Source organism: Leptodactylus fuscus, chromosome 4 (genome assembly GCF_031893055.1).
Source record: "Leptodactylus fuscus isolate aLepFus1 chromosome 4, aLepFus1.hap2, whole genome shotgun sequence".
NCBI classification, from domain to species: Eukaryota; Metazoa; Chordata; class Amphibia; order Anura; family Leptodactylidae; genus Leptodactylus; species Leptodactylus fuscus.
In genome coordinates this window covers 69,229,422-69,253,397 of record NC_134268.1, presented here as the reverse complement: position 1 = coordinate 69,253,397, position 23,976 = coordinate 69,229,422, and the positions used below count along the sequence as shown (strand labels likewise).

The window sequence follows — 23,976 nt, the reverse complement described above, 5'->3', positions numbered from 1 at the left end:
GAATCCAATAATAAAACTATACACAGTAAGATCGCACTAGTGGTGGCTCCAAATTCTACTGTATGTAGCAAATAAGATCAGCACAAAATTTTGGGTCAATTTAGATATAAAGAAAAGAATAAGATGGCTGAAGAGCAATGACATTTATGGATATTAATGATAGGATGGCCTTGAATGTTGATGCGGGGTGAAAGTCTCCATTCATTTGTTTTTTAGGAATTCTTAAGATCTGTTCTTTTACTTAAAAAAAATCAATTTCTTTAAACATCCTGCATTCGTTTATTAATGTCTTTATTAAATTAACAAGACGATGTGTTCGTCAAGCAATGAATACTTATTTGATCTTGAAAATGTACAAATTAAGAGCAGCGTTTCCACAAGTTCAATATACAAAGAAACCAGGGTTTACTGCGGGTCTCCTTCAGTCTGCGTTTAGTGAAAAGACTGTGAAGCCAATGCCTGGTACTGTCTGCATACTAAACTGCTCTGAATAGACTACATTCAATCCATCATAAAGAAAGAAAAGAAGGGTCTGCAGAACTCTCAGCGAGTGGGTATAGATGGTAGCATTTTGTCTCAGATTCCACAGAAGTGAACACATCGTATTTTAAGGGGAAAATCCAGAGAAAGTGATCTCGTGATATGTCATAGATACTGTATTTGTATTGTAATACTGTATATTGTATTACTATGCTGCTGTAACATGCTGAAATTTCCCCACTGTGGGACTATTAAAGGATTATCTTATTTTATCTTATACATGTGATAATATCACATCGATGAAGTCTGTGATCTCCGACCACCACTGATTTCCAGCCATAAAGAGCCTTGTACAATGATCTTATGTATTTGGCACGTGTGAGAGATTTTTCCTAATTTCTTGAAATCAATCTGAATGGACGTCTACTTAGAATTTTCAGGACTGTTTTTGTCACGTTTGCAGAAAGTTAATGATATTCTTTGCATGGCCATTTCAGCTATGGCCCGGTTCACATGTGCGTTTGGGCTACTCCGTTCCTCTCTCCGCATGAAAAATGTTGAGAGAGAAATCTTGCAAGCAGCACTTTTCTCTCCACCTTTTTCATCTGGAAACCACCCGGACCCCATTACAGTCTATGGGATCCGCAGATTTCCTTAAATAACCGCTTTTTTATGCGGATTAAGTTTCCATTCAGGACGTCCCCAAGCGGACTTCCCAAACAGAAACCCATGCGCAAATGTGAACAAAGCCTATGAAAAGAGTGAGAGGTTGATCAGAGTTGAGTCAGACATTTAAGAATTGACCAAAAAAAAAAAGCTTTAGCTTTAATCCCAGGTAAAAGTTATTTTTTGACATGTTCAAGGCCATAATTGAGATCTTAAAAAAATGGCCTGAACTAGAAATATCATAAAATTAAATTTTTTTTAAAAAAAATCTTAAATTTCCCTCTTAATTTTCCTGGCATTCCAGCACCAACAGTGACACGCCAATAAAGAGAGACTTGCGACAGTCACTTTGGGTTGAAACGGTGAGCACAGTTTTTTAATTTTATGACCGTAACATTCACATTTACAAAAAATCCTAGACAGTTTATGTGATTTATTAATTCATTCTGTTTTGTAACCGTTAAGGCTAATAAGGATTACATATTCAATGCATATTGTTTTGTTTTTTTTTTGTTTTTTTGTTTTTTTTTTGGGGGGGGGGTATTTCTTAATACATAACTTTTACAGAAGCTGCAACATAGGTCATTTCTTGGCTCATATACTTTATTTAGTTAAACAATACAGATGTGCGAATAGTCCAAGTCAGAAAGCGCTTACCAAGAGATCTTCTCCAGAAACACCTCGATTATTAAAAACGACACACCTAGAACAATAGAAAGGTATGTAAATATATACAACCAGTGAATGATAGAAAATAATCGGGTGAAAGATACTGTTCTAAAATGGACCATATCTGCTCAAGTGTCAAATAGTAATCGGTGCCTGACATACAATGACTATCTTACCAATGATAGTGCTTAAACAGTCTTGTAAACCTCAACAAACGCTTATTTTCCCTTTGGGAATCCTTTTACATGGGCAGATAAAATACCCTCAACAAACGCCAACCAACGATTGGCTGGCATTTCTTTTACTTTTCTCTAGTTAATTCTAGGGTGAGATTTGTACCAGTAAGGGAGAGGACTTGTTTCTATACCAAAGCTTCTCAAACTTGTTCAATTCAATCCTCGACAGTTAATCTATCGTGATGCTGGGGTGTCATCAGCAACAAAATACCACCAAACCAAACTCATGGCTCAATACACCGCGCATACTAATACTAAATATATTTAAAAAATACCTCCCCAGCAGCATCAAATACCAGTGTCCAGCAGAAATACCTCCCTAGATGTGCCCCATAAATACCACTGTGCTGCACAAAATACCTAAGCAGAACAGTACGCATCACAGGTAATAGGATTGTCACAGCTTTCGTGTATTCTTATGGCCCGTACAGTGTCCCCCTTTCCACTATAGTCATTGGCAGCAGTATTATCCTCAAATAATACCGTCCACATTTGTAGCAAAACACCAGTAGAATCCATAAAATTCCACTAAAAAAACCCGGTGGGTGACACTCCTTCAAGGACGTCAACCGAAGACCGAAAGTATGCAGATTCGACTTTTATTGATAGATAACGCATTTCAGGGTATTCAGTGTTTTACAAACACCACCCCTTCATCAGATCTTACGCCGTTGTGATGTAGGGAATACTATAGTAAAAAAAAATAAAGGTAAAAAGCAATGTCAGAATTAGTGTCTTTGTTTAATCTACCAAAAAGAGTTTAAAATGTATTCAATAAGTTATAGGCACTGAAAAATGATGTCACTACCAAGTGCAACTCATCCCACAAAAAAACAAGTCCTCATACAAGCTACATCACTAGAAAAAAATATAGCTTGCACGGTCTAAAGACAAAAATCACATTGTGCAAATCATTAGAACAAAACTGGCAGCTGCAAGAAGGGAATGTACAAGCTGTGGCAGTGTATATCAGGGTACATCCCAGATTAAGAGCTTACAAGGTAAAAAAACACTAGAAGCAACCCCCATAGTTACCCCCCCCCCCAAGTCATAAGAGCTACTGGGAAAATAGTAGAGAATTTGTTGTACCCAATGTACTCCACACAACTTACATATTCATTTTTCACCAACCACTGTGCATTCACATCTGGGAAACTACTGCTCACTACACCCCTTGATTAATTCAATGAGGCATGCAGCTGAAAATGGGTAACTCTCTAGGGGATTCTACTTTACTGGTACCTTAGAAGCTTTGCAAAGATTAAATGGTGTTCAGATACCAAACATCTATATCTGCACTCCAAAAGCCACATAGTGCTCCTTCCCTTCTGTGCCTTGCTGTGTGCCCAAACTGCAGTTTATGCCCACATGTATGAAACTGTTGTACTCAGGATAACGTTGCTAGTAAAGTGCAATTCATCCAGGGTTACAGTGAGCATTTTTAACCCTCAAGTGTTGCATTCATTTATTTTACATAAATGAATATGCAGCTGATGGTAAAAGGTAAAAATGACAATTTTTCCAGGTATACGTCTTGTCAGTGCACAATATGTTGTGCCCTGCTTGTATCAGAGATGAATGCTCCAAAAGCTATTGTGCCTGGTATACCTGCTTAACAGTTTTGGAGTGTGAGTCTCTGCAGACACAAGCTGGGAATAACATAACAGGCACTGAAATGACGTATATCTCGGGAAAAATTGCAATTTTCACTTTTCATTATTAGCTGTGCATTCATTTCTAGGGTCAGGGGATAATCGTACACATCAGGGAGAGTGTGTGCCTACATAGGCAGTACGGAGACTTACAAGTCATTCCTGCTCCGCTAGGGATTCTGGGTAAAAAATATGCAAATCTATTCTCCAGGATGTAATTAGGAGAACAGTGCACTCTGTATGCCGCCCTCTAGAGGGCAGCATCCTTAACATCATGCATGACTTAGTTTAAAGTTCTACTATCATGATGCGGATTTAATTGCCAAATCAGTATCCCTGCGCTATGCTGAGGAGGCTCAATAAGCCGAAACGTCGCTGTCCATAGCTGGGAATCTGTTCCTTTTGGAATAGAAATACTAGTTTCAAGAAATGACTTTGTGGTCAAAATGCCTGCTATACCACTTGAGAAATTGTGTGGGTATTGTAATTTCTAAAATGGGGTCACTTTTGGAGGATTTCCATTGTATTGGTACTCTAGGGGCTTTGCAAATCAGACATCCACATGTGGGGTATTTCTGTGTTTGGGAGAAATTGCTTACCAAACAGTGAGATGCATTTTCTCCTTTAACACTTTGAAAAGCAGAGCATTTCACATTTTGAAAATTGTGACTTTTTCTAAATTTCCTATATTTTTGTTTATAAATAAATACAAAAATATTGACCAATGATTACCATGTTTTTTTTTTTATTTTTAGAAAGGTCTGTTAGTGCAAGTAATGGGTGAATAAGTACACCCATATACCTTTAGTAGTGTTTGGAGTGATTTCTGGGTGTCTCTGGTTGCTGCTGGCATTTACTGCGTTTGTTTACATGGTGTTAGCTTCCTGCTGTCCAACTTCCTGCGTAACTGCTGCACTAGTTCCCTCTTCTTCAGCCCCCTCTTCCTCCCTCACTCCTCACAAACCCTCCGTCTCACTAAGCCTAACTCCTCCCACCCTCCCTGTCTCGCTAAGCCTAACCCCTCCCACTCTCAGTGACTAGTGATCCCGCCCATTACTGGCTCCTTCCACCCTCCCTGTCTCACTAAGTCTATTGATCCTGCCTATTACTAGCCCCTCCCTCCCCCCATCTCCCTAGCTAAGCTATTCCGCCCACTACTAGAAGATAGGGAGACAGGGAGGAGCCGTCCCTGGACACAGGAAGGCTTGGCTTTTGATGGGGATAGGGGAGGGGGAAGAGTGATGATAACGTTCTGTTCCAGAAACGGTGAAACGGAATGTCACAATCAGACGCTCCAGGTATATGAGTAATTAAAGTTTGTTTTTTTTATTGAAGTAAACTAGAAGTTAGATGGGGGGAAGGAGTTTAGTTTAGTGCTAATTATACGTTTATCCTGGACAATCCCTTTAAGCTACTTTTAGGCTGTCTCTAAGGGGTTAAAAGAACACCAAACCTAGAAATCTATGATCCAAATAAACAGGAGATAACCTTGTTTACACTATTTGTCAGTCTGATTTACTACAAGTTCCTAAAACAAGAAACATTGTGTACCGGGAGCCAAAGGGCAAAGTTCAATGATTTTTGGTTCTATAGCAGAATGAAGGGGGGTTAAACGGGTTGGAGGCTCCCACTACAACCAGTTATCTTAAAGCCAGTCAGTGGAAATATACTAAGACGGTTTTAATGTGCGTTTTTTCCTAGTAATTAGAAGTATTATAGTAGAATTATAGTACCATCCAAATGTTCTAAATTAGTGTATTTTTTTTAAATTCGTTTCCCATATTTTCAGAACGTTCAGTATATTTCATCACATTTCACTAAGAGTTCCAGAATGCATTGCAGTTTATGTATTATAGGAGCATATCTTCCAATTATGAAATATCAGCTTCTACTGGGATGACGGAGCATTATTTCAGTGTTATAATTCAGTGCTTAATCTTGTGAAGGCGCCAAAAGAAATGCAAAGTTGAAAGCATCACTGCACCATCTGCTTTGTGGGTGAGATGGTTATTCTGCCAAATTGTATCTCTTACATTAATGCAGGAACATTATAAATAAACTACACGTATAACCACTTGAGGACATAGGGGACTTAGGTTAATTAGGACCTTTCACCACCTCCACCAATACCATTTCTTAGTATCCGTTAATAGCTGCTCCTCTACTGATTCCAGCAAAGTTGGAATTTTTTCCATTAACCCTCACCATTCCTGAGCAATCAATGCTGCTAGTTTTGGTGTCTGATCTACTGCTTAGGCTGCGTACATTCAGTTGGGCAGTGTCAGGTAGGAACAGATAAGGCATGAGCGTGATTCAAAGCTCCAAACAGGGGCAGTCAGTGTCAGAGCTCAGAGCCACAACCTTTGCCTGCTCCTGCCTGACACTATTCATCTTACAGTACAGAGCCTAAATAGCACATGAGGAACTAAACCTAAAGGTACTTATTGCTTGGGAACAGGTGGTGCTACAGAAAAAATTACAATTGTACCAAAATCTGTAGAGCAGCACCTATTCAATGGTGCAAAGTGCTCAACCTGGTGGAGGCGGTGAAAGGTCGTCTTTAAGGGAAGTGGTGCAAATTTACACTGAAAGAGGTCTATTCTTCTAAGTTGTCTAGAAGCGATGACCTAAACATTATAATGTAATGTTCTAAAGTGTACACTTGGACCATGTAGACAGAACAGCAATGAGTAACTGTCTCTGCCATGTATAAGGTGGCCGTCTCATCAGATAGACACAGACATCTAGTTCATCTCCCATCTTATTAGGTTGCATGTAAGACGAGTTGCTAAGAACAGCCTGCACTTTACATTCTGCATAGAGCATTACCTGTATCCAAGAGCTTCGCTGTGTCTAACCATATGAAGAATATAGGATTCCCGACTTGTTCCTGTAAGGCCAGGCAGTAAAAGGATTGTAGGTCTTGTGCCGGCATCTGGGTAAAGTGTATTATCATCATTATTGAACCAGTCCAGTGAAATCTGCCCTCCATCTGCTGTTTTAATAAGCTCACTGTAAGACACAATAGAAAGATGTACACTTTAATTAGATTTCTCCTAAGAAGCTGTAATGGTAACTACATAGGTGGTAACCAAGAGAAGACGAGTTATGATGAAGACATCTGAGAAGGAAATAACAGCAAAGCTGGAGCTAGTCTTTTAATGGGGGAGTCAGGTATAAAAATGTCTAGATAAGAAGATATAGCCTTGTGACTAATGGAGACAAATGCCTTACAATTTATCGATACAACAATGACAACTTTATATAGGAATAGATGAAACCAAGTTTTCCAGCAACAGCGATCCGGATTCCATAAGAGTTAAAACGTAACTTTTGATCATCATTTACCCATAATAAAAGTTACGTTTTAACTCTTATGGAATCCGGATCGCTGTTGCTGGAAAACTTGGTTTCATCTATTCCTGCTGTTCACCGTCCCGGCTGGGGGAGACCTTCCAAGTACCGATCATTACAGATCCGACCAAAACTACTAGCATGACCAGCGGCCATGTGAGTGATTCAACATCACTGTCTCTTATTACCAAGATTTATTTACGCTGACTTTCATATATTGCAGACCAGGGCTGTTTGCATTTCTTTGTTTTTGGATTTTGTTCTATAGGAATATTCTGTCCAGGGAAATATTTTTAAGGAATATTACTATTGCTTCTGATATTTGTAATGACATTGGAGACATTTTCCTCAACAAGCTCTTAGCTGATATTTATGGACGAAGTTTTGGAGCATATTCTGTCTATTATTTATTTATTATGCTTACTTGTATAGCGCCATCATCTTCCACATTGCTTCACAGACATTGACAGTCACTGTCCCATATAGGGCTCACAATCTACAGTCCCTATCAGTATGTCTTTGGCATGTGGGAGGAAACCCACATAAACACAGGAAGAACATACAAACTCCTTGCAGATGTTGTCCTTGGCCGGATTTGAACCCAGGACTCCAGCGATACAGCGCTAACCACTGAGCCACCATGCTGCACTATTCAGGTACTGTTATGATACTACTGTGATAGCTCTGGACAGCCTGACACACCCCTGTACTTGTACCACGTACTTAGGCTACCCATACTATAAGGTTAGAACCACTGCACTACATTGGTGTTAAATTGGCATAGAATAGTGCCAGTATTTATGGGTTACCAAGGACTATAACTTTGCTGGCAGCTCTGAAGGTTGTCACATTGTCTGTATCACGACATACCAAATACAACACATCACATTGTCTGACACAATCCAACACATCACATTGTCTGACACAATACAACACATCACATTGTCTGTATCACGACATACACAATACAACACATCACATTGTCTGTATCACGACATACACATTGTCACGACATACACATTGTCTGTGTCACGACATACACTATACAACACATCACATTGTCTGTATCACTACATACACAATACAACACATCACGTTGTCTGTGTCACGACATACACAATACAACACATCACATTGTCTGTGTCACGACATACACAATACAACACATCACATTGTATCACGACATACACAATATAACACATCACATTGTCTGTATCACGACATACACAATACAACACATCACATTGTCTGTATCACGACATACACAATACAACACATCACATTGTTTGTATCACGACATACACAATACAACACATCACATTGTCTGTATCACGACATACACAATACAACACATCACATTGTTTGTATCACGACATACACAATACAACACATCACATTGTCTGTATCACGACATACACAATACAACACATCACATTGTCTGTATCACGACGTACACAATACAACACATCACATTGTCTGTATCACGACATACACAATACAACACATCACATTGTTTGTATCACGACATACACAATACAACACATCACGTCACATTTGCTAGCCCACCAAACTTTTTAAAGCACTTTTACAGTTTCACACGTCTGTGTCCGCCCAATTCTCAAATCACCACAGACGAAGTCGCGGGTAAAAGCTAGTATACAATAGTAATTAGAATGGGCTATTTGGGAATAGATGGCTTTACAGCTGGAATCTGGGATATTATGACTAAAGGTTGTAGTGGTTATAGCAGTGTATGTAATGCTATGTCCAGTAACCTATAACACCCTTAGTCACACACTCAGATCATTGCTTAGTATGTTAAAGGTTTTTTCCAATTTTATAACCATATTTAGACATGGAGACAATTAAAGGCTAAACGTTTTTGCAATTATAAGTACTAGTATTGAGCGAATAGTATTCCAATTCTAGTTTCGAATACCTCGCTCCCAATAGGAATGCATTGAAGCCGCCCTGCGGCTTCACAATCAGCCACTCCCACGCATTTCTATGGGAGGGGAGGTATTTGAATATAGGATTTGAATACTATTCGCCGAACACTAATCAGTACTTTAAAAATGTAGCATCTTTAGGCTAAGGCCTCATGTAGCGGGGCTCAGCAAAGAAGCGTTGTGGGAAAAACCGTGGCAGCAACACATCACGATTTTTCCCACAGAAATTCAGCATAGGTTTCCTCTGTGGACTTTCTGCTTCCATTATACCTGAAGGGAAACTGCCAACATTTGCGTAGGTATTATTGACATGCTGCGACTTCCAACACCACAACAGTTTTGGAAATCACAGTGTTTCCACTGCATGTATTATTCTGCAATGTGTGGATGGGATTTGCTACAATCTGATCCACTTTGCAGTGACTGTAAAACGCAGCGGTTTTGTCTTAGTGGTGACAGTCCTAAGTCTTGTTAGGTTGTCAAAGGATATGACCATGAATGCAGGAACTTTCTGTGGTCTGGGACTTATTAGAAACTCAGCTGTGGGGTGAGTGAAACCCTGGTGGGTGATAAGCCAGGGTGAGCCTATATCCCCCCACCACCTGCATGAACGGTGCACACCAATAAGTCAATAAGGACCCAGACACATGGTTTGGCTGAGATGACATCTAGGCACAGAGGTCTCCCTCTCGGGTCCTGCCTTCTTAGTGTCACCTATCACCAAACTTCTTGTATCATCTTCCTGCTGCTGTATAAGTTCATATCCTTAGCTCACAAAGCTAAGAGGGCCCTAGTTCAAGGCAAAAGCCAGTCAGCAGGCTACTGAAAGGCAAGCTGACAATGACAAACATTTATAATGCACTTTTCTCACGAAGGGCTGGGAATGTTATGGAGTAGGGGAGTTAGTGGTTCATCCCCAATACCCACAGAGTTGTTTTACAGGAAGCCAATATACCAGTATATTTTTGATAAACATACAAGTTCCATGCAAATGTTGGTTAGATTCGAACCCAGAACTGCAAAGCAACTGTGCTAACCCCTGAGCCACCTTGCCTGTTTAGGAATTTATGCATAGAATATTGCATGTAAATGTACATTGGACCCTCAGAATAAGTCTTACGGGTAAGCTTTATGCACCCCAGCCTGACATTGCCCAGGACTGTACGGCATGCTGTACTATGTCATATACAGTATATGGGGATATGTTTTCCATCTGGCATTATTAGAAGCTAGTTTTAGTCCTTATATAACATGTCATCTGCGGTTGCATCACACAACTACTAAATCTTTCATGTGGAAGCTGAAGACGCAGAATGCCCAGCATGCAGTATAACCATGGTGAGCAGGCACTGCTACAACTATTCTACCTAGTAATTTATTATTTATTAGCAGTTATACATATAGAGTCGACATGTTCTGCATCCTTGTATAGACGGAGTGTGCACATTCACGTGCTTACAGGACATGTCTAGTCTGAATAACCACATTTCTTAAGCAGTCCTGCTATTGATCTGCTGTTATCACCTGGAAAGCTCTGGGCAAACACTAAATTATGTAGCACTACATGGCACCAAGACATCTCAATGGGCAACCATCTACTACATGGTCTACAGCTTGAGAACTGCTTTTAGCTGTAACTTTTGCTCTGTCTAATAAAAGGCGTACTCAGATGACAACAATCCAAGTCTGAAGCATTTCCTTAAACGGATAATCCAGACATGTACATTTATTACCAGGATAATCATGGTGGAGAGAAACTATATAGAGTAGTGGGGTCCTGCCTTGTATAAATTTGTAGAAGGTACATAGCCAACTATACATTTTCCTAGCCTACAATACAGGAATCCTCTATTCCAGCCTAAAATATTTAACACCTTCCCTATGGGGTGTCAGATTGGCTGGAGATTGACTGACGGGAACCTCACCGATCAATAGTACAAGGACTCTGGTTACCCTTCCATTGAATATCATGCTAACAGCTGCGGTTTAAAGCTTCAAGGAGCAACAAGCAAAATGTAAGGATGTTTTTTGAGGTTTTTGTTCATGTAGCCAAATGTTACTTTAAAGACTATAATGCATTGTGAAATGCAATACAAGAAAACCTTTTACAATGATTTTTGTGATACATTCTTGTTTTTGGCACATTTTGTGGAACACAGCATACTCTCTGTATGGTGTTTGTACAAGTTTTTTTTTCTACATACTTCTCTATGGAAATTTAACGACTGGCACAGACCGGAGGCATCGCTGTAGCGTCTAGCCTGATAGATGAGCCTGGACGCTGCATTCAGAATGGATTGTAGAGGGGAGAGTTTAGTGAGGGGAAGACCGATTAGTAAGGAGTTACAGTAGTCAAAGCGAGAATGAATCAGAGAGACAATAAGTGTCTTTAGTGTATCTCTGGTAAGGAAAGCGCGTATTCTAGAGATGTTTTTGAGGTGGAGGTGACATGAACGTGCGAGTGATTCAACATGATATATATTCACGACTGTTGACGGCTCATAAAGTTTTATGTTTGTGTAATGACAGTAACCTATATAATACGAAAGTGTCTGACCTCTGATTAAGCAATGCCGCCCCTGCTACCTCTTGTGTCACCCCCTCTACCTCATAGATTATAAGCTCTTGCGAGCAGGGTCCTCAGTCCCATTGTGTGAAATGACTTTCTTTGTAATGTATCTTTCTGTCTGTACTTGAACCCTACAAATTGTACAGCGCTGCGGAATAAGTTAGCCCTATATAAATAAAATGTATTATTATTATTATTATTATTATTATATGGAATTTATGTAATTCCTGTGCGTATAATCTTTCTCCAGATGTTACAAACAATTATTAGTCACTAAATATAATCACCAAAGCTATAGAACAATACTGTGTAAGTACACAGAAATACATAACTACAATGACTAAGTAGTGGATGCAGGGAAAGGAGACTGAAGATTAAATGGAGGCGGTAAAACTAAGGTCACCTGTTAGGCAGTGTTAGGGAACCCTGGAACGGGGACAAGAGACAGTGAGCCCTAAGCTGAAGCCCCCCGCTTTCCCTTCCTATTGCCAGACCCTATCCTAGGTAATAGGCGACAACCACGAGGACAGTCCCTCCCTGAATACGTGAAACACAAAACGCAGACAAGACGAACAACAACAAAGGGAGGTCAGCTAGCCAGGGTTCGGTAACAGTAGAGCGATGCAGTGCCAAATCGGAGTCAAGAGAATAGTCAATGAGGAAAGCCAAAGGTCAAGGATAATAGTATAAGCAAACAGGGACAGTAAAGAGCAGGTATGCACACGGCAATAGCAAGCACTGGTGTGAATGGGAACCAAGGCTAAATAGGGAGGAAGAACCCGCCCATGGAGTTCACAGGAAGGCAGCTGTCAATCACATGCAAGGCCAGATTAACCACTTAATGGACAGAGGCAACATTGGCAGAAGACGGGTGTGGTGCAAATGCAATCACAGAACTAGAACCGAGTTCACACAGTGCGACCAAAGACTTTAATCCAAGAACCAAACTGCACCCGCCTCCTGCGCCGCAGCACGCGAGCAGAGGGTGGTGCAGTGACCGGAACCAGCAGAGATGTTACATCACCAATTTATTAAGTCTTCATTAAACAGAGTATGATAAAAATATTTAACAAGGATGTGGCAATAACTATTCACTATTTTTATTAGGCAAGGCTTGCCTTTTATTTTTTTTGGCTGCTCCATTACATCACATCTATAACCAGTGACTATAGTTCACTTACAATGTCTGCTAGAATCTATGGGTAAATGTACCTGCAATTATGTCCATCTCCCTTACTTTATATTGCAGCTGTACTATGGTAGTACAGATTGACTTGTTTTGTAACCATTAGAGATGAGCGAACAGTGTTCTATCGAACACATGTTCGATCGGGTATCAGGGTGTTCGCCATGTTCGAATCGAATCGAACACCGCGTGGTAAAGTGCGCCAAAATTCGATTCCCCTCCCACCTTCCCTGGCGCCTTTTTTGCACCAATAACAGCGCAGGGGAGGTGGGACAGGAACTACGACACTGGGGGCATTGAAAAAAATTGGAAAAAGTCATTGGCTGCCGAAATCAGGTGACCTCCATTTTAGACGAATAGTGGATTTCAAATCCGGGTCATATGAGAATGTGAACTTTGTGACTATGAGACAGGGATAGCTGTACAGGCAGGGATAGCTAGGGATAACCTTTATTTAGGGGGGAATGTTATTAAAAATAACTTTTTGGGGCTCTATCGGGTGTGTAATTGTGATTTTTGTGAGATAAACTTTTTCCCATAGGGATGCATTGGCCAGCGCTGATTGGCCGAATTCCGTACTCTGGCCAATCAGTGCTGGCCAATGCATTCTATTAGCTTGATGAAGCAGAGTGTGCACAAGGGTTCAAGCGCACCCTCGGCTCTGATGTAGCAGAGCTGAGGCTGCACAAGGGTTCAAGCGCACCCTCGGCTCTGATGTAGGAGAGCCGAGGGTGCACTTGAACCCTTGTGCACCCTCGGCTCTGCTACATCAGAGCCGAGGGTGCGCTTGAACCCTTGTGCACACTCTGCTTCATCAAGCTAATAGAATGCATTGGCCAGCGCTGATTGGCCAGAGTACGGAATTCGGCCAATCAGCGCTGGCTCTGCTGGAGGAGGCGGAGTCTAAGATCGCTCCACACCAGTCTCCATTCAGGTCCGACCTTAGACTCCGCCTCCTCCAGCAGAGCCAGCGCTGATTGGCCGAATTCCGTACTCTGGCCAATCAGCACTGGCTAATGCATTGTATTGGCGTGATGAAGCAGTGCTGAATGTGTGTGCTTAACACACACATTCAGCTCTACTTCATCGGGCTAATAGAATGCATTGGCCAATCAGCGCTGGCCAATGCATTCTATTAGCGTGAACTGAGTTTGCACAGGGGTTCTAGTGCACCCTCGGCTCTGCTACATCAGATTGCTACATCTGATGTAGCAGTGCCGAGTGTGCATCAGATGTGTAGTTGAGCAAAACTGACTCAGCACTGCTAAGTCTCTGCATTCGCATAGGAATGCATTGGCCAGCCTTCGGCCAATCAGCGCTGGCTCTGCCGGAGGAGGCGGAGTCTAAGGTCGGACCTGAATGGAGACTGGTGTGGAGCGATCTTAGACTCCGCCTCCTCCAGCACAGCCAGCGCTGATTGGTCGAGTTCCGTACTCTGGCCAATCAGCACTGGCCAATGCATTTCTATGGGGAAAAGTTAGCTTGCGAAAATCGCAAACTGACAGGGATTTCCATGAAATAAAGTGACTTTTATGCCCCCAGACATGCTTCCCCTGCTGTCCCAGTGTCATTCCAGGGTGTTGGTATCATTTCCTGGGGTGTCATAGTGGACTTGGTGACCCTCCAGACACGAATTTGGGTTTCCCCCTTAACGAGTTTATGTTCCCCCATAGACTATAATGGGGTTCGAAACCCATTCGAACACTCGAACAGTGAGCGGCTGTTCGAATCGAATTTCGAACCTCGAACATTTTAGTGTTCGCTCATCTCTAGTAACCATCTGTCCATTTGGGGACAGAAATATCCTTCAGGCAAAGGCCTTAGGGTGAATTCACACTGAGTAAACGCTAGCTTATTCTGAACGTAAAACACGTTCAGAATAAGCGGCGTCTAAAGCAGCTCCATTCATTTCTATGGGAGCGGGGATACGAGCGCTCCCCATAGAAATGAATGGGCTGCTTCTTTCACTGCGAGCAGTCCCATTGAAGTGAATGGGGAGTGCCGGCGTATACGGCAAGCTATGCTCATGCCGGAGCGTACACGCCGGCACTCCCCATTCACTACAATGGGACTGCACGGAGTGAAAGAAGCAGCCCATTCATTTCTATGGGGAGCGCTCGTATCCCCGCTCCCATAGAAATGAATGGAGCTGCTTTAGACGCCGCTTATTCTGAACGTGTTTTACGTTCAGAATAAGCTAGCGTTTACTCAGTGTGAATGCACCCTTAGGCTGAGGCCCCACTTAGCGGAAGCGCAGTTTTTTACTTGCAGATTTTTCTGCAGTTTTTTGAGCCAAACCCAAGAATGGCTACAAAAGGAATGGAAAAAATAAGGGAAGTTCTTACACTTCTACCTTCGCTCAATCCACTCCTGGTTTTGGCTCAAAAAACTGCAGCAAAAACTGCAACAAAAAAAAGCTGTGTTTCCACAACGTGTGGCCTCAGCCTTATAATCACCCTGCCACTGTAGTCCCAGCTCCAGCACAGTTCTGCACTGAGGCCTGAGGAGTACGACTTCACTAAAGAACTGTGTAGGGGTTTGCAGGACTTTTCTCTTCGCATTTTTCAAGTAAACAGAATCCAGGCGCAGTATGAACTTAGACTTTGCTGTGTATCAACCCTGGACAGGTACAATGCAGCTACAATATTGTAGGACATACATTTTTTATATTAAAAACATAAAGTAAAATAAAAATGTTACAAGCCATATTCATCTGAATTCCTTTAGCAATATACACCAACATTCATTTAATAATAGGCACATGTATTGAAGTTCCATACCCTGTGAAAAGGCATAGTTATACCAGAAAATTGCACTGTGATATAAAGTGAGCCATGTACAAATTTCTCCTTCTCTAACTGCTGGGTTATAACTAAGATATACAGTAATTCACACAGAAGAGACCATGTGAACGTGTGCACCATATTCTGTGTCATGTGACATGTTGAGGAATGCGATACCAATCCAGCAATGAAAGTGTCAATTTTAAAACAATGCCCCAATTCATAGAAGTGACAGCAGAGCACAATGCATGACCCCAATGTTGCTTTCTGAAAGCATATGGGCATCTCATTGTGCAGCAGCCATAACGCTGCCACGACTTAGTTACTACTTCAAGAATATGTATTTAATGTTGTATCCGACAACTAGCGAAAATATAACAAGTTAAAATTGGCCTATAAATAGGCTTATCTTATTGTACATTACTATTCTTTTCTTACACTAGCCACAAACATAGCAAGTTCTGTTAACACCACATGTTTGGTGCCTAGAATATTCCTAAATCTCCCATTGTGTGTTACTGTTTGCCGTACAGTTCCAAACTTTACCTATGGAATGACAATTCAATTCACTGTTTAGTGCCCCCTCCACAGTACACTGCTCCTTAGTGACCCCATATGCTCTTTAGTGCCCCCAAATAGCATAATTCTCCTTAGTGTCCCCCATTCAGTATAATACTACACTACAGCTCGTCACAGAGTATAATACCACATTAATGTCCCCCACACAGTGTAATGCCCTATTATATTGCGTGGGGGCACAAATAGAACATTACACCATGTGGAGGCCACTATTGTGCATGTGCACCTTAACTGTAAGCTAATAACCCCTTTTATCTCCCCTAACATACCAAGTAACATTGTCCCCCTTTATTCCATTTGACCACCAAGGAAGGTTAAAGGGGTTGGCCACTTTCAGGACAATATTGCTAGACTAATGTTATTTTTTGTATAATAAAAGGTGTATAATTTACTAATACACTTTCTGTATAAATTCCTCACAGTTTATTAAAGGGATCCTATCATACAAATCCTTTTTTTGTAAGTAACACGTCGGAATAGCCTTAAGAAAGGCTATTCTCCTACCTTTCAATGTCTTCTTCGCACCGCCGTTCCGTAGGAATCCCGGTTCTTGTCGGTATGCAAATGAGTTCTCTCACAGCACTGGAGGCGGACCCCAGCACTCAAACAGCAATGGGGGCGTCCCCAATGCTGCGAGAGAACTCTCTCCAGTGCCGTTTCCATTTTTGTCAGCAGCGTCCTCTTCATCCTCTTCTTCCGGCGCAGGTTTCCGACTGCTAGGCCTCGGGCCTTTGGCAGAGCAGACTGCGCATGCCCACAGGCCACTAGAAAATGGCCGCTTGAACAGTATTGTAAGCGGCCATTTTCTTGTGGCCTGTGGGCATGCGCAGTCTGCTCTGCCCAAGGCTTATAAGTTACAAGCCATCGCCTGAAGAAGAGGATGAAGAGGATGCTGCTGACAAAGATGGAGGCGGCACTGGAGAGAGTTCTCTTGCAGCATTGGGGCTCACCCCCAGTGCTGCGAGAGAACTCATTTGCATACCAACAAGAATCAGGTTCCTACAGAACGGCGGCACGGCCAACACAACGAAAGGTAGGAGAAGAATAGCCTTTCTTAAGGCTATTCTGATGTGTTACTTACAAAAAAAGGGTTTGTATGATAGGATCTCTTTAAAGGTAGTGGGTAAAGTATACATAACTTTACCTTTTATCTCTGCTTGCTGTCATTCATTCTTCTTATTTACAGTGGATAAAAATCAGTCAATGGTCATGTGATATATAGTCCATTGTCATGTAATATACGGTCCATGGTCATGTGATATATAGTCCATTGTCATGTAATATACGGTCCATGGTCATGTGATATATAGTCCATTGTCATGTAATATACGGTCCATGGTCATGTGATGAGCACACAGGTGCACGGTTCATTAACAGACAAATGTTTGATTACTGTGCTGTGACGAGACATATACCTGTGTGTGCATCACATGATCATGGACTGTATATCACATGACCATGAACTATATATCACATGAAAAAGGAAAGCAGAAAAATCTAAATACTCTACTAAAGATCTTACCTGTGCTCAACTTTGTAAGACAGAATTGTGACTTTAATACACTACAGTATGCTGTATATATAGTATACTGCAGAGTCAGATCCCACCTTAGCAAATCTATAGAAAGACAAAATTCCATAGGGTTGTAAGTCAACATCACATCTGCAGTTTTTGTAACCTTCACATGGCATGTGTGATGAGATGGGAAAAGCTGCCTATTTTATATAATGATATATTTAGATAAAATACAAAAATTATCAATCAAAGCAATTCCAACATAGAAATTGCTACATAAATTCTGTCCGTTCCTGTAAAGGGGAATCACTGTTCACACAGTACAACCGTATCAACAGCAATAATAAAGATTGCTATTGCTCCACATAAAACAAACTGCATACTTGGCTGAATATGTATGTAATGTAGCCATCTTAAGATAGTGATGTAATAAGTATGAGCATAGTAATAACTGCAATGGTAAATCCCTATTATTACAGAGTTGAAAGATTATTTTCGATAATACTGGCAGAGTACCGGGCATGGCAGTCTCACTCCTCATGGTGGTAATGGTGACATAAGTCACTAGTAGACGTCATAAACTAAAGATGTATTTAAATTTTACACAGCAATTAATATAACATGACGATAAAGCAATAACAAATGTGTAATAAATAGTGATCAGTGAGATACCCATCATGTGGACTAGTAAAGAAGATTCCCACATATCAGGATCTCAATGTTGCAGAATTTCAGGCACGTAAATGCAGAAGTCAAGTGAACATTTCAATCATCAGTCATCACATTTTGAGTGTAAACCCATCTTTACAGATAATATGTAATACAATGTATTGCTCACTTATAATGACTGGTATGTCTGTCATTCCTAGGTGTATCTTTATTATAGAATGTCCAAGGACTATAAGAACTTGTATGCTCATGCCTATGGAATATCTACATGACTGCCAGAACTTCTTGTTCTCAGACATGTGAATCACAAACACGTCTTGAAGTTCTCTACACGCTCCTACTATTAAAATGAAAAGTTTCTATATTTATTTTGAGACAAGATGATATCCTACCACCAAAACATTACTTAACTCAGACCTCGTAACGTGCAAGTATCCTGGCTGTTCCATATCATCTCATGACACCTCTCTTTGCAATTCCAGAACCCTGGATTTGGATCTTTTATTATATGACAATGCTTGAGACCAAGCTATTCTCACTTGTGAGATGTATAACTGTACCATGCAGAGGCGCAACGTATTAGGTTTGCTGCTGAAACCTATTATACTGATAAACTATTATGCAATAGTTTATTTTGTCTGTCCTGTACCTTACTACACCCAGCAGAGGGCTGTGCTGATCTATGTATTTCTAAGTATCTTAACCCTCTTCTATCATTTGCTAAATTCAGATGGACCAATCACAGTGCCAGCCCAGGACATAGGCTATATCCCAAAAATATCCAAGATAAATGGATACAGTGCACAGTAATGGAAATTTCTATTGAAGTGTCTGTAAATAATCTTGGTCTAAAGACTGCATTCTGATGTCAGAACCTGAGGACTATACAGACTCCACAGACACTTATCTCTTGCTGCAGAAGCGGAGTGTGACAGATCACTTTTGTAGGATGGTCCTTCTCCTCTGTCACCACATTGACTGATATGTAGTATTTCCTCTTTCTTTCAGAAGAAATTATTTATAGCTACTTCAGTGGTTTTCACCATAACAAATATATAGTGAAATCAGGGGCCACACGGTGGCTCAGTGGTTAGCACTGCCTGGTGTTCAAATCCCGCCAAGGGCAAAAAAAAAAAAAAACATCTGCAAGGAGTTTGTATGTTCTCCCCGTGTTTGCATGGATTTCCATCCCATATTCCAAAGACATACTGATAGGGAAAAATGTACATTATGAGCTCTATGTGGGGCTCACAATCTACATTAAAAAAAAAAAAAAAAAAAAAAAAAAAATATATATATATATATATATATATATATATATATATATAGTGAAATCCGCATATACAACATGGATGGAGTGTCTGCTGCGCACTTAGCCCCTCGCAAAGTGACATTCTAAAATTGGGACCATAAATGTCCATCGATGCACAGAAGATTTCTCCAGAGAATAGATGATATTAGTTAAAACATCTAATTCTGATAGTATATTACGCTGCAGATGTTCCAGTGGTAAATCTGTGTGGAAAATCAACAGCTAATATACAAAGAGTGCATAAACCCTAAGACTCTTCAGTGCATACCGTATTACTTATGTTCATATCTAAGTCTGAGTCCGTCTGCTGCAGAGTATATCAGAAATTGCGACCCAAGAAGTCTCGCAAGTGGAATTATTTCATCCAGTGACGTCTGGGATGAACCCCATTATAGTCAATGGTGCTCCTTGGATCTGATGTTCTCACTCATTAGGTGGAACAACTTTATAAGTTAATCCATTCTTCTGGCCCGAGAATGGAACACAATAATGGGTCAAACAACACATGTGAACCTCCTACCCTTATTACTGCAAGTAGCAATAATACAAGTTATAGCTGCTATGGCCCAATATATGAAAACCACTTAGGTGCTTCTAAGAAATGGATAGCTAAATGGTGGAAAAAACAGGTTCAGTATCAGCTGAGTAATAATGTACCTCATAATGTAACCTATACAAGTATTAGAAAATATCTCAATGTTCTGAATTCTATATTTGAGTCAATAAGCAATTTCTACCTTAATAACAGGTCATTGGCATTTGTCTTAAAGGGCAAAGTACAGATTTCTGCACCGGACAGTCGGAGACAGGTTCCTGTAGAAGTCATCACTGCATGTGACAGTTGAGGCCAATCAGGGGACTAAGGAAAGGAACTAGGGTGTCACTCACATGTGTCACCCATGTCATCCCTATGCCTTTCCTTAGACTGCTGATTGGCAGTTGTCACATGCTGGAGCAAACCCTTGGGCACCGCTGGAACGGAAAGTGGCAGGGGACACCAGAGCAGCGTAAACTCATCACGTTTTATTCTTGCAAAGCTTTTCACAGAAAGTCCACAGTTTTCCTCTGCAGACTTTCTGCTTCAGCTAAACCTATACAGAAATCCCATCCACTTTGCACGGACTGTAAAACGCCACAGTTTTTGCAGCAGTGTTTACGCTCCATGGGGCCCCAGGCCTTAAAGGGTTTTTGCCTTACACTGAATTAGCACTGTAGGATTATAGAATAGGTCTGATGGTTATGCATTTTTTTTCAACCTTATCAACTATGTCCAGTATAACAATCAGCTTTTGATGGGATAAATGCTGCAATTTCTGCGCCAGACACCATGATCGGCCCCTGTAAATTAAATACACCTCCTGGAACCTGCCCTGAGAAACCTACAAGAGGAAACATTACTTTATACAGATGCTTGGCACACCATGATAGCACTTATAACGTGATGTATGACAGCAGCTTACCACATTTCAGAATGAAAGACAGTGAATTGTGGGGGTGCAGGTTGCCCCTTCTCGGGGTAAATACTGAATGCTCTGTTTACGGCGGCGAGGTGTAGGTGTGCACTAGGGCTGACAACACATAGGTATAGAGGGGCTGCTGCTGTGTGTGACACTTTACACTAGAGGAGTATGGGGGTGCAGGTCACCCCATCTCTGGGTATATACTGAATGCTCTGGTTACAGTGGCGAGGTATAGGTGTGCACTAGGGCTGACAGCACATAGGTATAGAGGGGCTGCTGCTGTGTGTGACACTTTATAATAGAGGAGTATGGGGGTGCAGGTCACCCCGTCTCTGGGTATATACTGAATGCTCTGGTTACAGCGGCGAGGTGTAGGTGTGCACTAGGGCTGACAGCACATAGGTATAGAGGGGCTGCTGCTGTGTGTGACACTTTACACTAGAGGAGTATGGGGGTGCAGATCACCCCGTCTCTGGGTATATATTGAATGCTCTGGTCACAGCGGCGAGGTGTAGGTGTGCACTAGGGCTGACAGCACATAGGTATAGAGGGGCTGCTGCTGTGTGTGACACTTTATAATAGAGGAGTATGGGGGTGCAGGTCACCCCGTCTCTGGGTATATACTGAATGCTCTGGTTACAGCGGCGAGGTGTAGGTGTGCACTAGGGCTGACAGCACATAGGTATAGAGGGGCTGCTGCTGTGTGTGACACTTTACACTAGAGGAGTATGGGGGTGCAGATCACCCCGTCTCTGGGTATATATTGAATGCTCTGGTCACAGCGGCGAGGTGTAGGTGTGCACTAGGGCTGACAGCACATAGGTATAGAGGGGCTGCTGCTGTGTGTGACACTTTATAATAGAGGAGTATGGGGGTGCAGGTCACCCCGTCTCTGGGTATATACTGAATGCTCTGGTTACAGCGGCGAGGTGTAGGTGTGCACTAGGGCTGACAGCACATAGGTATAGAGGGGCTGCTGCTGTGTGTGACACTTTACACTAGAGGAGTATGGGGGTGCAGATCACCCCGTCTCTGGGTATATATTGAATGCTCTGGTCACAGCGGCGAGGTGTAGGTGTGCACTAGGGCTGACAGCACATAGGTATAGAGGGGCTGCTGCTGTGTGTGACACTTTACACTAGAGGAGTATGGGGGTGCAGATCACCCCGTCTCTGGGTATATATTGAATGCTCTGGTCACAGCGGCGAGGTGTAGGTGTGCACTAGGGCTGACAGCACATAGGTATAGAGGGGCTGCTGCTGTGTGTGACACTTTACACTAGAGGAGTATGGGGGTGCAGATCACCCCGTCTCTGGGTATATATTGAATGCTCTGGTCACAGCGGCGAGGTGTAGGTGTGCACTAGGGCTGACAGCACATAGGTATAGAGGGGCTGCTGCTGTGTGTGACACTTTACACTAGAGGAGCTATACTCACTTGTTGTAATGCACTTGCGGCTTGACAGTGATGAATGGTCTTAGCAATGTCTGAGCTCTTCCCTCCCAGCACCACATTGTAGGATAGTAAGTTTCTGTCACTGCCGGGCAGTGCTGCTTCAGGAAGCGACATAAGGCTTCTCCTCCGGTCACCAACTGAGGTTTCTGGTGACAAGAAGCAACAATTACACAATGACCAAAGGCACAGAAAACCATGCAGAGGACAGGTGACAGCAGCCCAGAAAGGTGGGTGGCATTCTCTTACCTTGGCGATGACACTAAGGTAGTAACAGGCATAAGCTGCACCAAAGCCCAGCACCAAGGACAAGCCCACCCCAGAGCCGAACAGACCCACCCGCACTTGGCTTTCCAGGTAGAGTGACAGCTCCCGGGTGAGTCCCTGCAGATTTAAGATGCCCAGCATTGTTCGTCCTGCTGTCACCCTTCAGCCACATGCAAAGGACACCGGGCGAGGATCAGCACAGAAGCCGGTGCTGCACTGGGATGGGGAGATTGTGCAACGCTCCACCTACAACCAATCAGCGACTGAGAAGTCCACAGACTCCGCCCACTCGCCGACTGCAGCCAATCAGTTTGGGCCAGAGCTCCCAGGCTGGGCAATTAGTACCCGGCAGGAGCAGATAGAGCGCAGACAAAGCAGCGGCATCACCGAGTGCTGTCACATCGCTCACAGGGCTCTGCTGCCCAGCCTGGAGGAGGCTCCGTGTGCTCCACACTACAAGGACAGCTCCACTGATGTCTGCAGGTACCACCACCGCCGGAGCAGGAGGGCAGGCGTTAGCGACCCCCTCTGGAAGCAGATAAGAGCGCGGCTGACACCCCCCAACCACATTAGCCCCTATCTCTGCTATAGGTCAGGCCTGTCAGCTCTCACAGCAGCCATGTCCGGGGTAGGAGGCTGTCAGCTGCAGACTCGGCATCACACACTCCTCTCCCGGCCCTCCTCAGCGCCCCCTCCCATCTCCATTGCTGGCTCACAGCCATCACATCAGAAGACACAGGAGTCTGCAGCGCACCCGCACCTCAGCCACCAGGAAGGCATTCAAAGTGGTTGGGAACAAAGCCCACCACCCCCAGGCAATACATGGTCCTCACCCCCACCTGTCTTTCCCAGGTCTACAGCAGAGCTAGAGCTCCCTCCAGCTGCTGCAACAGTAACCTGCACCCTGTCAGGTGGCAGCAGCGAGGAGTCACAGGTAGCTGACAGTGCAGACCTATCTTATGAGATTGATCTACTGGCCTGCACCCGCCTCTGACCCCCTCAGTGCACATAAATGGGAGGAGGTCCATCGGCTAAAGCCGGTCTCATGTTGGCAGTTTGTGCAGTCGCATAACGTGTCATCATCATCCTCAAGCACTCTCATCATTACACACAAAGACATTCACATGGCCTCCTCCATTAGACATTGCTTCAGTGGCAATCACAGGAGGAGAGGGGC

General features: G+C 42.6%; 1 protein-coding gene across 2 annotated transcripts in view; it reads right to left on the bottom strand.

Annotated features, from left to right (window-relative positions):
- Positions 1-23,003, bottom strand: part of ABHD3 (abhydrolase domain containing 3, phospholipase) — a 44,146-nt gene extending 21,143 nt beyond the window's left edge. For both annotated transcript variants that reach the window (XM_075270621.1, XM_075270620.1), the window contains exons 1-4: positions 22,782-23,003; positions 22,518-22,681; positions 6,533-6,715; positions 1,804-1,849 (exon numbers count right to left, since the gene is read on the bottom strand). In XM_075270621.1, coding sequence (XP_075126722.1) covers positions 1,804-1,849; positions 6,533-6,715; positions 22,518-22,681; positions 22,782-22,940 — 552 coding nt within the window. In that variant the 5' untranslated portion in view covers positions 22,941-23,003. The remainder of the gene's footprint in view (positions 1-1,803; positions 1,850-6,532; positions 6,716-22,517; positions 22,682-22,781) is intronic.
- Positions 23,004-23,976: the final 973 nt, after the last annotated feature.